This window comes from Penicillium brevicompactum (assembly GCF_028827555.1).
Source record: "Penicillium brevicompactum strain IBT 35665 chromosome Unknown utg000001l_segment0_segment0, whole genome shotgun sequence".
In the NCBI taxonomy this organism is placed as follows: domain Eukaryota; kingdom Fungi; phylum Ascomycota; class Eurotiomycetes; order Eurotiales; family Aspergillaceae; genus Penicillium; species Penicillium brevicompactum.
The window spans coordinates 7,217,633-7,232,449 of NW_026623203.1; the positions used below are offsets into that span (position 1 = coordinate 7,217,633).

Consider the following 14,817-nt stretch of genomic DNA (forward strand, 5'->3'; position numbering starts at 1 on the left):
AATGTAGTTGAGTTTGCGATGACTAGCTGGAGCTATTCTCAGCTGGTTCACTCGGAAGCACCCTCGCATTCAGCACGCCCATGGAAGATGCAACGCGATCCAGCCAAATGCCCGCACGCGGGTCATGTGTATCAGAGCCCTTTTCCGGACCATGCTCAAGCTCTGAATGGATTCGGAACGGAAGCGGGAGACTCCTTGAGCTCGTTTGAGATGATGATGTTGAGTATGTACTGCTATCACTTGGCGAGTCGACCGAGCCTGGTGATTGTTCCTCAATCAAAGTGAAACGCAGTCGATCATTCAGTCGGTCGGATAGCTGTTGCAGTGTTTCTTGCATGTTTGCAGCACCGCTGAGAAGGAGCGAGGGGCCTGTATCTGGGAAGGCTGCTGGGACGGGACCGACGAAGGATCCAGGTCGTTGGACGATGCCTTGTTGTCGCTCGTTATGCGCGGTGATACATGACCGCAGCTCGGCAATGAGTGTGTGCAGCAGAGTAGACGTATCTCGAATACGACGGAGGATATCTGATATGGCATTTGGATCTGGGTCTGTTGGACTGGCGAGCAAGTCACGGGTCTCTTTGATGTATCGTGGACACTTTGCGATTTCCATGTATGCCAGATCGGAGATCTCGGCATACGCGGACCATTCGCCGGGCTTTTGACAGTCTTCCGCTCTGACTTTGGCCGCGTACGATTGCCATTCTTCTTGATCTAAAAAGCAGGCTTTGCCCTCGTGGACCGCGGTAGCGATGAAAAATCTAGAAACTGGGTTAGGATGCCGTTGGACTTTTTTTTGGTGTGGGAGTGCCTGTTGATTAGGTGCCTTTTACCTACCCGCGAAACGCATACCAGCAAAACCTGCCGAGGCCAGACTCGTGTGCTTCAGGTCCTCGGTTGATCATCAACCTCTTCGCGCCATCTGAATGCACCACCCAGGCGTCCGGTGTGGTTTTCGCATACATTTCGAAAACGCTGAGAATAATCGACGTGCACAACATGTTATCTGACTTGGCCTGCTCAGGGTTCGAAATAGCCCTGATGACCTCGCCTAACGACTTCGAATACATCTGCCGACTCGATCTGACCAGGGCCGGATCTTTAGTCAACTGCGCCAGGTAGACAGAAGTCAAGCAGCAGATGGCGGAATCCATAAAGGAATCCTGGCCATAATTCATGATAATAAATTCCGCAAAGCCGGCCCCATCGCCAGAACGGAACCTATTGTGGTAGTATAGCGTTGGAAACGCCGCGCTGATAAAGTCGAGGAATAATTGTGGCTGAGCGGCGCGAAAAGTTTTGCGAACGAGCGACGGTGTGACCTTCTCATCCCAACCCCCATACGCCGACTGCTGGCGCATGAGTGCAATCGCATTATCACGCACAACATCCGCGGCTACGGCGGGAGTCATCGTGAACAAACCTATAGTGCTTCGGACGGGCCGGTTTAGCGAACGGTGCAACTTGGCGGCCAGATTTGTGGCGCTTTGTTAGATTAGGCCCTTCATCCTGAAAGCGAAATACGCGACGATAGCCTGGACAGGCGCGGCCGTATTTTCGACATTGGCCGCATTCTGGAACGGCCTCGTCGCACTAGACTGGTCTTAGAATCCTCGTATTCGGGTGTTGCGGGGGTGAACTGACCTTGATCCGTCGCTCGCGACACAGAGAGCAGCCTTTGCTGTGTGGCACACCCACCATGTTGGTCGAAAACGAAGGTCTGTTTGGGGTTTGGGGGCGGTTAAAAGGCTCGGAACTGCTCCGATTGACTATGTGCCCATTTTTCGGATGACAGTTCGGAAGACCGGAATATCTGAAGGGTCAAGAAAAGTTGGGGAACTTGAAAGAAGAGGGGATTCGGGATTTTATGCAGGTCTGCCAAGTCATAAGGCGTCGAACGGTGGCGGATAAGCCGTTTCAGGGGCACGTTCAGGGCTTGATCTTTGATCTAATCTTGTGGTTCTATACGAATTCTGGAGCCGTTGGTTTGTGCGGGAACTCTTAGCTCCACCTTTTCTCCCCGGTTTCTTCGTGCTTCTCGATTTGCTAAGACAGCTAGGAAGATAAATATTTGACCAAATTGGCATGCGTTAAATGTGTAGGACTATGCGAGATGGTATCATAACAAAATGCGCCCGAAAAGAACAACGCCAGGGTATAAAGAAATCAAAACATCGAACTCCTCTTTTTTGCCAGCTTTGTAGCCGTCTCCTCTTTATTGCGACGGAAGCCAAAGAAACTACTCTTTTTCGTCTGCAGCTGGGCTGGCTTAGAGGGCGCAGGAAGCGCACCACTGCTGGTAGGTTGCTGGTAGAAAGCCACCGACTGCGGCCGAGCCTGCGGCCTAGGCTGTGGACGGGGCTGGAGTTGAGCGGAAGACTGAGCGCGCGGGTCCATCCGGCCTGTATGGTAGGGATGGGCGAATTGGACGGCATTTGGGGGATGTTGGTGGGGATGAGAGGGGCGGGCTTGGGAGAGTTGCATGGAGGATTGCGAGTATTGGTGAGAATAGGGCTGCGGGGGGCCCGAGTGTCGGGGCGGGAGGTATGGGCGTGCAGATGGGGTCGAGCTGCGTTGCATGCGGGCTTGTTCTTCTTCCCTGCCATACAGCTTCTGCAGACGCTTGGTTTCCTTATCCACATCGGCATCTCGTCGGCGCCGATTTTGCTCCGCTGCCCGAATCTCCTGGTTTCGTCGCTCTTCTTCCTGCAGGGCGAGTTCGTCTTGTCGTCTGCGCTCCTGTGGGCCTGGAGAGGTCGGATTTGGGGTATGGACACGAGGCGATGGCCTTCCATTCACTGCCGATCCGGAAGGCCCGACCTGTGAATGTCTTCGGTCGGACTTCACCATGGGTGCCGGTGTTGCTGCGGCAGCCATGGCCGCAGCAGGCGCAGTTTGTTTGCGCGTGATTGGCGCTGGGTTATTGGAGATATGGAATGCTTCCTTTGCGGGCCCGAAGAATATGTCACGAATCGCGATGGTGATCAAGAGCAAGACCACCTCTAACCCCTTGAAATCCTCCATCTCCACTCGGTACAGATTTGGTTGGTAGAGTGTAAGCTCTTTCAGTCCTTGAAAGAGAGCAACTGTGATATCTGGTTCACGACTTTTCGTGCGAGTATCGCTTATGGTAGAAGTTTTCCCATGCAGCAAACAAGTCAGATCCTTCGACAGTTTTCCGTCCTTGCGCCAGCTAAACCGCAGCTTCGGGGTAATATCTGCGATAGAAGGATCGATCTGGCCCTGGTCTAGCGTTGAACCCGACGGAACACGGAATGTATTCTGCGGCATCTCAAACTCCCACCGGGCGGGCTTGTTCCACGTCTTGGTGTGGTATTTCACAGTGATCGTTTGGTCTGGGTTGTAGAGCTGGACGGTAAACTCCGTTGGAAGAATCGGTTCCGGGGCTGGTGCAGCGCCACCATTTGCTCGAATGGTTTCCGCTGATAGACTTGGCTGAGTCCATTCTGGAATGACGGCGACCTCGCCGTAGACGACGTCCGTCACGTAGGGGTCGTAGAGGGCGACTCCATAGCGGTTCTGGGAAGTCGGGGCAGCGGGGTCAAGGGCGCGGAGAGTGTATGCAGGTTCGGGGTCGTTTCCATGTTGACGGTGGTATACCGTGCTGAGCTGGGGCTGTTTCGAGTCCTTCTTAAAGAAGAACGCTGGTCTGGGTTAGTATTGAGGGAAGGGGGGAGGCGGGAGGTTGCTTACTAGGTAGGTTTTCATCGATCATGCTGCCCACTAATATCCATCCACGGAGTAGCTCACGGGCTCATGCAGTAAGTCGAGCGGTTGTCGGAGATGTTATATTGGCGGAAGTCGAAAGGTCTGCGCCACGGGACGCGGTGATCGGCGCCTAAAAATAGAACCCGATGCCTTTCACCATCGAGGCACCAGCATTTACAGCACTTTGTTCAAACATAATCGTACTCCGTACTCCATATCAATCTGCATGATTATGCCTTGCAGGATACTTGAATTGAGTTGCCTACCTCTGCATGCAATACGGTAGTACAGCCTAGTGTCTCCACGACTGTTTGCTACAGATTATGTCTGAAACAGGCATTCAATGCGATACTCCGGATCGTCACAACAAACAATCCTGCAACTTTTCTCCCGCGGATATTCCACACTAGCAAGACTAGGTAACTGGGTTCTTCTACTCCGTAAGCATGTCAGATCGGCGCCCGGACTGGACTCGAAAACCCCACAGCCACTATCCTTAGCTTCATAACTCAAACAATGCCCCAAGTGATGACGCAGTTGATATAATTCAATTGTTGATTAGTTGGAGACGATCGCAGATTATTGCTCTTTGCTTGACTTGAAGACTTGAAGTTCAAAGCAGTATCATGTCCATGTGTACTATTGTTTGGGCGTCCGACAGTACTATGCACCCCTCGTTAGACTTGATGCATACCGGATAATGCCTGGCAATCGAGACCTTTGCCCTTCTATTGTAGTGCTCATCTCTTGCCGGTTTCTGCTCTCAGAGTAAAATCGAATACCAAAGCATTATCCACAATGTTATCGTGACCGTCATGACCGCTGTAATTATCGAGCCATGGTCAACTTTTAGAGGTATGATCGGCTTCTCCAAGCATAGTAGAAAGATATTAAGCAGATAGGAATAACGAACACATTAGAGATATCTGGACCATAGATCACGGGGAGAGTCGTATACAAGAGGTCGGGTATGGTCGTCGAACAAAGGTAGTGGATCCCTTCCATGCAGATTGTGCATTCGTGCAAGTTTGTTGGCCAGCTTTTCATCCTGGGGCTCGTGTCTGAAATTTTTGGGTGCTCTGGATAACCGAAGAACATAGACAGGGATTTTGGCAAGACACATATGAGCAGAATCATAATCGTACTCAACATTGTTGATGTCTAGTACGAAAAAGGAGTGGCGTCCTTCAAACTTGCTCACAGCAACCCAGCGAGTTCCAGCATCCGGACGACATGTTGAAACGGCATTTTCAACCTCCTGGATAATCGTGTTGATTGATTTTAGAAATTCAGAATGATCAAGAATGCTATTCGGCGTGTCGCCAACGATTCGTAGTGGTGTAATTGGGGTCGAAGAGTCATGTTTACCGAGAAAGTTTCTCACAGTCTCATGAATCTGCCCGATGATCAAGGCACGATCCCCCATGGCCAATATAGAAAAGAAGGTAGGTGAATGAAGTTTGAATATAGTTTCCAAGGTTCAGAATATATTATATGTAAATGCCTATGTATACTTGGTGTGAACGAATGCATGAATGGAACGAGGAGCAGAGTAACCTTGGAAATGTTCCAAGGTTCTTATAACTAGGAAACGTTGTTATGATTATATAACACGAAAATGGTTTCATTCCGCCGGTTATAACCGCGTATGCATGCATGATGATGTTTGATAAGGCCATGCTTTTCTTGTAGAGTTTACCAATGGTGCTTGAATTTGTCATAAAGCGACAAAGAAAGGAAAAGAGCAAGGTTCAACCAGCGAACAAGCTGTGTAGGGTGATGAGTGCCTAGGTATGGTCCCTCCAAAGCTCCGGGTATAAGTCGGTGTGTTTCATAGTCCTGGAGTATCTTGTCAGAGAGCATACGCAATACAACACAGTGAGATTACTTACCAACAGAATGCTCGTTTTTCTACGCAGTAACCATAGATTCTACCCAAATGTGCTGTTTTGGGAGCACCCCATTGGGACCATGAGAGGCAAAGACGTACTAAACAGTCCACAAGAGACAAAATGGGCAGTTCTTTGAGGGGACCTATACATAAAGTCAGTGTCACACATCTAATCCAAGGACAAAGGGAAATGCCACTCGACCATATGCTATGGATATATCCAGCGGGTCTTAGCAGTGGACTGAGAAGTATCTATAAAAACCAATTAGATTAAGAGGATGTGAGGAAGACTTAGCTGCTCAGGAATAAGATTCAAAGACGGCGAAAGCAATTCAGGCAAGAGATGATGACAATAAGACTAGACTTAATATGTCAGCAATGAGACTATAAACCGGGGGATGGATTCAGGTTATAAACTTAACGGTAATCAATTGGTCATTCATTTAGGGCTATCCTTGACCTACATAAATCAAGTTAGCATAACGACAAGGGTGGTGACCTAGCTGACGGAGAAACGACGATATGATTGAATACTTGTGAGGGGATATAATCGGCCTAGGCGTCATTAGTACTGAAATAATCAATGGAAGGACAATGAACACTCAGCCGTAGATTCGAATCCAATCTGATTTCTAACATTGTTTCGTACACACCCTAGAGCAACGAGTCAGCATTCTTCTGTCTACTCGGAACGACCTACTGGATATGATATAAGAATGTCAAATGCCGGACAGTAGGTCTTTAATCGCAGATATGGTATCCTGAATAAACGGAGGACGTGGATAGTTATGGACTTAGCCGAGTATGGGTTGCGAAAGAACCTGTACTAATAGACGGCTTGGCGAGGTGATCTACCCTAGACTCTATGTTAGCGAAGATAAAATGGGGGCTCACATCTATACGGGTGTTTCGACAGGAGGGCCGTGGTGTTAGGTCTCCTAGGTAGAAGTGTTAGCACATGTCTTCAAGCGGGAAAGAGAAGTACTCAGCGGAGGATGGAGTGGACTATTGTCCTGTGCCTCATAGGATGTTGATGATAGTCAAAAGGGAGGGGCATCAAGAGTATTATATAGACAATTGCAACCCAAACAAAGGGTGCCTCCAGGATAGCCGTATGTAATGGGATCTTTGTTTCGTATCTGCCCGAGACCATTGTAGTTCTTTTTCATCTGTTATTCGAGACAGAAGAACGACATTGTACTCGGCAGCAGACAAAGAAGGATAAAGAAACAGAAGAAGTTGAGTGTTATAGTGACTTTATTAGATTCTATTGTTGATGAAACACTATGCTCGAGTACAAAAGACCCCGAGTTCACGAACCATGGCACCAAAGCAGGAGAATAAGTGTACAGGAATAAAGAGTCTTTCTGTACAAATCTTGGGCTTTGTCTAAATGTTCAGATCTGAGGTAAAATCGTCACAATGCCAATGTCCATCCGAAAACCGCAAATGCAAAACAACTTTTACTCGACTATACTCGGACACCGTTGACTTCCTTGCCTTCGGATACCTTGGCAGCCTCCCGGTCTGCAGTACTCATCTGCAAACCTTGGTCATCCCAGCCTTGAGTACCCTTCTTATAGAGGAGCTTTTGTTCCTCACGGCTCGCCATCGGTCCGCTTTTGCCCCGGCGCTCCCGCGAGTCAACAGTTTCCTCAAGGGAAGCATTTTCACCATCCAAAGTGTATCCCTCTAGATCGTCTGTGTGTGTCTCATCGGAGAACTTGTATGTGCGGTATTCGGTGTTGATCCAGCCGGTGCCTGTATAGCGTTAGTGAGGTTCCGCAATAACATCACAATGCACAAGATACCTTGGAACTGGCTGCTGTCCTCCCAATCTTCGGTGAAGTAGTGCAAAAAGCCACCGTGGGTAACCATGACAATTTCCTTCTCCGGGCGGGCTTTCAGCCACCGGCGGGCTGCGCGAGCGCGCTCCTTGAGCGCCTTGTTGGTTGGTACGTAAGGACCGGTTTGCTGTACAAACTTGTTAGACATGTCTCTCAAGGAGCTCGCCGCAGAAAAGATGCTATCCCGCGGTATAGAAAGAGTAGTACCTTGTTATTCCACCCATCCCGCACGAGATCCAAATCAACACCCGATGTGAACTCCTCCTTCAGAACAGAAGGGTCGCTTCCAGTATCGCACGCAACGTCCGAAGTCTCCTGGATATCGGGAAGGGCGATAATTTTCAGATCAGGCTTTGCCTCGAAAACGGGCGTGAAGCTTTCAAGTGCGGTATAGAGGGTACGGCGAAGCGGTGAGGCAGTCACCAGGTCGATGTTGGCGTGGCGGGGGAAGCTCTCGCGCAGCTTGCGGCATTGCTCGTGGCCGAGGTCTGTGAGGAGGGGATCCTGAATGACATGGTTCTCAGTGCAGAGGTTGTGCAGACCCTGCGATTGTTAGACTGAACAAATGGTCGTGGCGCGGGATCAAGTGCCGGTTGGGCTTCCGGGAATTGCGAGTTGCGCTGCACGCCGATCAATGCACGGTATGTGCGAACATACCTGAGCGTGGCGGACGCAATGAATGATAGGTGCCATGGTTATGAAGTAGCAAGGACCGAATTCGAGGATGGTGTTCAGCGTGCCTGGAGGGATTGGAGCTCGAGGTTGAAGAAGACCCTTACGAATCTTATCGCGGGAGGTGGGGGCGGGGAGGTAGAAGGGACTCTATATGCCTCGAAAAGTAGTACGGAGTAGATGAAAGAGAAAAGAGTCATAGAAATCGGACCTCAGCAGTCCGATTCATATTTTCCGCCACGTCAGGGCGAACCAAAGCTCCGCACGGGAGCGGATGGACCGCAGGAAACTCTGATTTGTGAGGAATTTGCCCGTTGGGCCAATGATCTATTTGCGACGCTAACACGCTAGAGAGCTACAATGTACAAATATGTATAGACTTTTCATGCAACCCCGAACCCTTGAGCATTGTCAAGAGCCTTGTCCAGTTTCTCCGCCAATGCCTCTCGAGATGAATATTCCGGTAGAAGCAACCGCCCAAAGCATGTCAAACTGGTAGGGAGACGCTGGAGAGATAGTTAGTTATATGTAATGATAGAGGTAAAAAGAAAACACATACCAGGTCGCCCACGCCATTTTTCTGGATCACGAACATGATGCTCGAAATTCCATTCACAGGAACTCGGTCACTAGCAGTGACGAACTCCAGCAGTTGAGCCTTCTTTTCATTGGGATACTCCCGGACAACACTCCAGAAATCACGAATGACACGATGATTCGGCCCAAAGCCGCCATCATACCGGACGTGGTTCTCCAGCTCGTCCACATCGATACTCTGGATACCTTCCACGACCATTTTAAGTGCCTCCGGGGAGAAGATAGACAGAGCCGACCGGTCCAGGCATGTGCTGAACCCTCTCTGGAAAGCCTCAAATTGGGGTCGGATGGACTTGTCTGTGAGCCAGAAGATATAATCTTTCACAAACTGGTGTCGGGTATCGTTTGTGACAAGAGCAGCTTCTTCCTCAGCTAGAGGGGTGAGGGGCTGCGAAGAGAAGACCCCGGTGACTGACTTGGTAGCCTGGACCGAGTCTGAAGAGGTTCCAGCATCGATGGATACAGTTGTCATGGGGGATGGCGGAGTGGTAGCTGCATTATTTTCGTAGTTGGGAATGTCTATCCACGCACTCGACCCTGCGATAGGGTCTGGTTTGCTAGACGACGGCCAAGGGGAATCACGGCCAACCTTTTGCATATCTACCGTCTCAATCTTGCCAAAGGCTTCGAAGCTGAACTCGTAGGTGCGAGTAAAGATGTCACCGACATCGCCGTCCTTCCACGTCAGCAATGTGTCCAGGCCCGAGCTGAGTTCTGGCCATCCATCCCGAATGTGCTCCAAGGTCTTCACCTTCAACCCTAATACCTTGCGGTAGAACGCAATGGGGAGGTTCAAAGGAAGTGTTAGGCCATTGAAAATTGCGATCGACATCAGCAACCCGATCAGCTCGAATTTATAAAGTGGCTCAAGTGAACAGGGCTGGAACCAAGACACTCGATGCCGAGTATCGATCGTGAACATGCCATAGCACGGATCGAACGCTTGGCCAATTAGAACACGGAAGAACTCCTGCTGAACACCACCATGGTCGAGGCCTTCTTCGCCCTCGTCCATACCCATTTGTACTTTCAAGGGTCGCATCAGTTCTCGCTTTTCGCGCCGCCACAATTGACTAAGGGCATCGGAAAGAATGTTGTCACGACGAACAGCGATAACGAGATATGTTGACATGGATGTTTTCATGCGAGTGAGGAGCCGAGAATCATCTGCGATTTGAATAGCACCGAAAGCAGTCTGAGTGACGTGCCTGGTGGTGGTCATGGCAGCCTCGTATGACTTGGTCATGGCAGAGTAATTCAAGGCGCGGAAATATATGACAAGAGAGGATGGAGGGAAGAGGAAAGGGTATGATAGTAGATACATCGTTCGGTTGTTTGCGATTCTCCCAACCCATGCCACGGGCATGTCCAGAGGGTCCAGCCGCTCTGTGAGAAGGGGTGTATGGAATTCTTCGGGAGAAAGACCAAGCCTATTTCGTGCTTTGTACAGCGACGACAGGATCTGAATGGCACCTCCAGCAGGGCCACTGCGGGCCATTTCGGGATTGCCATCCCATTCGCGCAAGAAAAGAGTCCGTAGCCATTCAACGAGAAGCGACGCCGGGTTGATGGATTCATTGCTGCCAGCAGCATGCGAATTATGATAATCACTCAAATGATCGACCACGCGGTCGAGTACACTCACCCTGCGCTGTTTGGGCTGGTCAACTTCATACGCCCGACGAGCCTTTGAAATCTCAAAATATGCCAGTCGTGCGGTGATAGCACGCACAAGCCGGGTAATCAAGCGCAAGCCTAACTCATGTTCAAGCCTGTCTGTGACTTCAACGGCTTGCTTGGAGTTATGAGAGGGAAGCTTGCGCATGTCCGAAAATGACGCAACAGATCCCTTAGCACGCATTTGCACAACCGCCCGCCATGTCGCCATGTTCATTTCCGGCATGGAGCTCACCAATGTGAATAGTGCAATCGTTGAGATGTACGCTGCTTCTTGGTCAGACAGATACTCTTCGTTGTTGGACCCTGAAATTCGCCGTGGAACGACCGAAGCTGTAGGCCCAGTCATGGTAGAGCTTCGAGAAGACCGACGGGATGGCCTTCCAGAAGATGTAAATTCACTAGGAGGAATGAACAGTCGGTCGAGAGAGCCCCATAGACTATGCAACGCAATGTCCCATGGACAAATTTGTATCAGACGTTGCAGTGACACACGCAAATGCAAAACGTCAAGGCCATTGGAGTTGACTCCGTGTATATTTTCAGGGTCGGTACCAAACGAAAGCAAGAGTTGCCGGGGGCTGCTCAACACGAAAAATGTGCTTTGGGCGATATAAGGAAAGACCTCTCGCTGGCGCAGAGTCGCAAAGCGCCACTCTGGTTGTTCAAAGCTGCCAGTGGATTGAATATGGTCAACCTCTTCCCTCCAGGATTCGGCATCTTCTTCAGTTTCTATAATAACCTGGGAGAGGGCGTTGATGATCTCTGGAGTAAAGTGGGTAATGGTTTGGGCCAGCGGAATGGTGTCTGGAAGCTCCTCAACGGGAGAATGTTCAGTATTGTGTTCACTGGGAGGACGAGGGGAGTAATGAGGAGGTGGTAAAGGAGTAATGACATCTGTGCCTGCTGGATTCTTCACAGGGGAGACTTCATTTAAAAGTTTATCGCTATCCCAGGAGACACGCCGTTGGGTTTTGCGTCTTTCTTTTAGAGGAACGGACTCAACCTCGTCAATCCTTCCACGATGCTTCTGTGGGCGATGCTTTAATGCTGGAGGAGACATAGGATGGAATTCATCTGTAGCCACTGGAACCTTCTTGTTGAACTCTGGTCTCTTCTTCTCATCAAGACTGGATCGTGGGCTCTGATGCCAATTCTCGACATCGGGTATAGATACTCGCTTGACGTGTTGGTTCTGAAGCTTGAGCTCTACTGCAGGCGGCTGAGACCCCGATGTTCGAGACGAAGGGGTACGAGGCTGAGAACCGGGGTTCTTTGGACTTTTGGATCTCTGTGCCTCTTTCTTCGGCCTACTTGATGGTTTGTCCCCGTGCGAGCCCTTTCCGGCAGCAGGTGGGCTTTGGGCGGTGGCTTTGGGAGGTTGAGGCTCAAGCTTTGGTTCAGAGGACACTGTTCCGCGACGCAAGGGCAGCCATTCAACCATCCTGAGAGATAATGTATCAAACAAGTTTTGTGTGAAGGATTTGGGATCTTTGGGTTCCAGTCCCGGCATGTGGTCGATTTGTTGGCATTGGATGCGGTCGAGCTCTTGTTGGTTGGTGCCTGTGGTTTGAGGCGACGCCAGTTCTGGCCCACTTGACTTAGACAAATCCTTCTGAGCGGAGCTCGCGTCATTTGTCAACTGATTTCCATGTTCTGGCTTCGGGACCGGGGTCGTCAATTCCCCGGCCTCTTCCATCTGGAAGAACCGGGCTCGGCGCATGGAAACGCGATGTAAATCCAACGGCTGAAACTGAGGTGGGGATTTCGGAGCATTCAAGCAAAGGCCAGCCTCTGCATCATCTAAGCTTGCCAGGTAGCAAGCCAGAGTCCGCGCGCTTAGTTCCGTATATCGACGATATGGGCCTTCGCTGGTTCTTCGGCGACAACTAGCACATGTTGGGTTCTGACATCCGGGGTTCTCGCAGCCGTGTAGGAGTTGCGCTTTGTACCTTTGCCGCGAATCTGATCAGTATGATGCGGGAATAGGGGATTCGGATCAATGCCTCTGTGCTTTGCTCACCTTCGCACCAACCCGTTGAACTTGCGCCTTCGGTCATCTCGATATCGTGGAAGTACCCGCGAAGAGTCTGAGACTTCAATGGTATTCTGTGTCAAAATCTCGGGTGCGTTCGGTGGGAGCTTCGACCGATAACTGTGCGATCGTCTGTGGCCGGAGGACCGCGCGATATCTGGGGAATCCATGGAACCTCCGCGGAGCCTCGTCATTTTCAAATAGATAGTAGCATGTCCATAAGGCAAGAAAGCACAAAAGAAGATATGCAAGAAAGATTATGATGATCGTGGACCGATTCCGTGTCGGAGTTCGCGACAGGCTCCAGCTCACCTGATATCATCGTAGGACGCCTTAGGCGTTGAGACCCACCTCGGCGCCAAAATCCACCGGGCCGAGTTTATCCGGAAATGACTCAGCCTCTTTCGTGATGAGTAATACTGATATGATGCCACACTTACCCAGATAGGCTTAGCCCGCGCTCAGAGCCGATAAGAAACATATTCGGCGCCGGTAGTCAACCGCAGACAACAGTCGATTTGGGCCATAAAGACTGATTATTGAAGCTGTTTGCTCTTTCTTTTGACTTCCACTGTGGTCGCGCACCATCCACTCACTTGCTCCACCACTTCCAACTTGCGTTTTCCAAATTTCGCTCGAAATAGGCCTAGACAGAGCCTTCATCTGTACCCCGCCTACATCAAATATTCATCCCACACAGGAAAAACCCACCCTTTCAACCATAGACAACCACCAAACCAGCAAAATGTCTGCGACTCCTGAAGACTCTGCAGCAGCCCTGCAATACACTTGCAACACCTGTCTCGTTGGCTTCCACCGCAGCGATGCGCAAAGGGATCACATGCGGAAAGATTGGCAGTAAGTTTTTTTTTTGCTAACAAAAAAAAATAAAAAATCATAAAGGCTGATCTGTTACTGTCAGTCACTACAACATGAAGCGTCGCATGGCTTCTTTGCCCCCCGTTACCCTCGAAACCTTTAACGAAAAGGTCCTTGCCGCCAAGGCCGTGTCCAACGAAGCCGCTGCTAAGGCCTCTTACGAGAAGACTTGCCACACATGCAACAAGGCGTTCTACAGCGAGAACTCTTACAAGAACCACATCAACAGCTCCAAGCACAAGCAACGCGAAGCCCACCTTCGCAAGGACGGTGATAACGCTTCTGTCCAAAGCTCCGCCTTTTCTCTCGGAGAGCCCGTCAACAAGGCTAGCGACAACGACGTGTCCAAGGTCACCGAAAACCTCAAGTCGGCCACCATTGATGAGGGCGATGAGGATGTTGATGTTGACGCTGAGGAGGATGGCAACAAGATTGAATTCTCCCCATCTCTCTGCCTGTTCTGCAAGACCGACTCCAGCGACATTCACACCAACGTGGAACACATGCGCAAAGATCACGGAATGTTCATTCCTGAGCAGAAGTACCTCGCTGATATCGATGGCCTCATCCACTACCTCTGGCGCAAGATTACCGAAAACTTTGAATGTCTCCTTTGCCACACTATGCGCAACACCGCGGAAGCCATTCGAACTCACATGCGTGATAAGAGCCACTGCAGAATTGCCTTCGAGACCGAAGATGAGCAGGTCGAGATTGGACAGTACTACGATTTCCGCAGCACATACGATGATGATGAAGACGACTCATCGCCCGCAAGCGGTGGTGTCAAGGTCAACGGGGATGGAGAAGACCAAGGGTGGGAGACTGAGAGTTCCGGATCTGACGACGAGGATGATCTTGAGAACTACCGTGGCCCAGCAGGCGCCTACGAGGAAGACTTTGAGCTTCACCTTGCTTCTGGCAAGAGTGTCGGTCATCGCTCGCTGGCCAAGTACTACCGTCAGAACATGCACAACTACATGACACCTTCAGAACGAGCTGCCCGCCAGCTTGCTATTGAAAATGGTGAAATCGAGGAGGACAAGGCCCGCGTCCGTAACAACCATCACCGTGCTATCACCACCCGCGCCAACGGTGGTCTGGGCATGATCAAGGCTACCGACGAGCAAAAACAGACTGCTCTCACCAAAGAGCGCCGCGAGACAACCCGTGCCCATCGCGCAGAGAACCGCATGCATGCGCGCGTCCAAAGAGCCAACAACCACCAGAAGCACTACCGCGTAAGTCTAACCTGGATTCTTAAAGCATTGCACACAACACTAACCTATTCTCAGGACCCCCTTCTGCAATGATCACCTCGTTACACCGCCAATGGGAAGGCACAACGATCGATCGGCTCTCATTCTCGGCATCGTCTCCTCGACGCCATCCACACAACTCTCGCCAGAATCTCCACCACCAATGTCCGCAGTTCTTCCAGTTGCACGCCTGTTACTCGCGTGTCTCAAGACTGCTTGGATCTCGGCAAA

General features: G+C 50.6%; 6 protein-coding genes across 6 annotated transcripts; 1 reads left to right on the forward strand and 5 right to left on the reverse strand.

Moving 5' to 3' along the window:
- Positions 1 to 22: 22 nt before the first annotated feature.
- Positions 23 to 1,412, reverse strand: N7506_002330 (uncharacterized protein; the record flags this gene model as incomplete). The annotated part of the gene is made up of 2 exons (XM_056951626.1): positions 23 to 761; positions 838 to 1,412. 2 exons carry the CDS (start codon positions 1,410 to 1,412, stop codon positions 23 to 25), a joined length of 1,314 nt encoding a protein of 437 aa, XP_056817541.1.
- Positions 1,413 to 2,166: 754 nt separating this feature from the next.
- On the reverse strand, positions 2,167 to 3,736 carry N7506_002331 (uncharacterized protein; the record flags this gene model as incomplete). Its single annotated transcript, XM_056951627.1, has 2 exons — positions 2,167 to 3,665; positions 3,715 to 3,736. 2 exons carry the CDS (start codon positions 3,734 to 3,736, stop codon positions 2,167 to 2,169), a joined length of 1,521 nt encoding a protein of 506 aa, XP_056817542.1.
- A 909-nt stretch (positions 3,737 to 4,645) lies between these two features.
- Positions 4,646 to 5,155, reverse strand: N7506_002332 (uncharacterized protein; the record flags this gene model as incomplete). Its single annotated transcript, XM_056951628.1, has 1 exon — positions 4,646 to 5,155. The coding sequence occupies one exon, from the start codon at positions 5,153 to 5,155 to the stop codon at positions 4,646 to 4,648; it is 510 nt and encodes a 169-aa protein (XP_056817543.1).
- A 1,936-nt stretch (positions 5,156 to 7,091) lies between these two features.
- N7506_002333 (uncharacterized protein) lies at positions 7,092 to 8,160 on the reverse strand (the record flags this gene model as incomplete). Its single annotated transcript, XM_056951629.1, has 4 exons — positions 7,092 to 7,381; positions 7,432 to 7,594; positions 7,675 to 8,010; positions 8,125 to 8,160. The coding sequence occupies 4 exons, from the start codon at positions 8,158 to 8,160 to the stop codon at positions 7,092 to 7,094; spliced, it is 825 nt and encodes a 274-aa protein (XP_056817544.1).
- A 362-nt stretch (positions 8,161 to 8,522) lies between these two features.
- On the reverse strand, positions 8,523 to 12,642 carry N7506_002334 (HECT domain protein; the record flags this gene model as incomplete). Its single annotated transcript, XM_056951630.1, has 3 exons — positions 8,523 to 8,645; positions 8,699 to 12,365; positions 12,449 to 12,642. The coding sequence occupies 3 exons, from the start codon at positions 12,640 to 12,642 to the stop codon at positions 8,523 to 8,525; spliced, it is 3,984 nt and encodes a 1,327-aa protein (XP_056817545.1).
- A 551-nt stretch (positions 12,643 to 13,193) lies between these two features.
- N7506_002335 (putative C2H2 finger domain protein) lies at positions 13,194 to 14,640 on the forward strand (the record flags this gene model as incomplete). Its single annotated transcript, XM_056951631.1, has 3 exons — positions 13,194 to 13,306; positions 13,371 to 14,568; positions 14,623 to 14,640. 3 exons carry the CDS (start codon positions 13,194 to 13,196, stop codon positions 14,638 to 14,640), a joined length of 1,329 nt encoding a protein of 442 aa, XP_056817546.1.
- Positions 14,641 to 14,817: the final 177 nt, after the last annotated feature.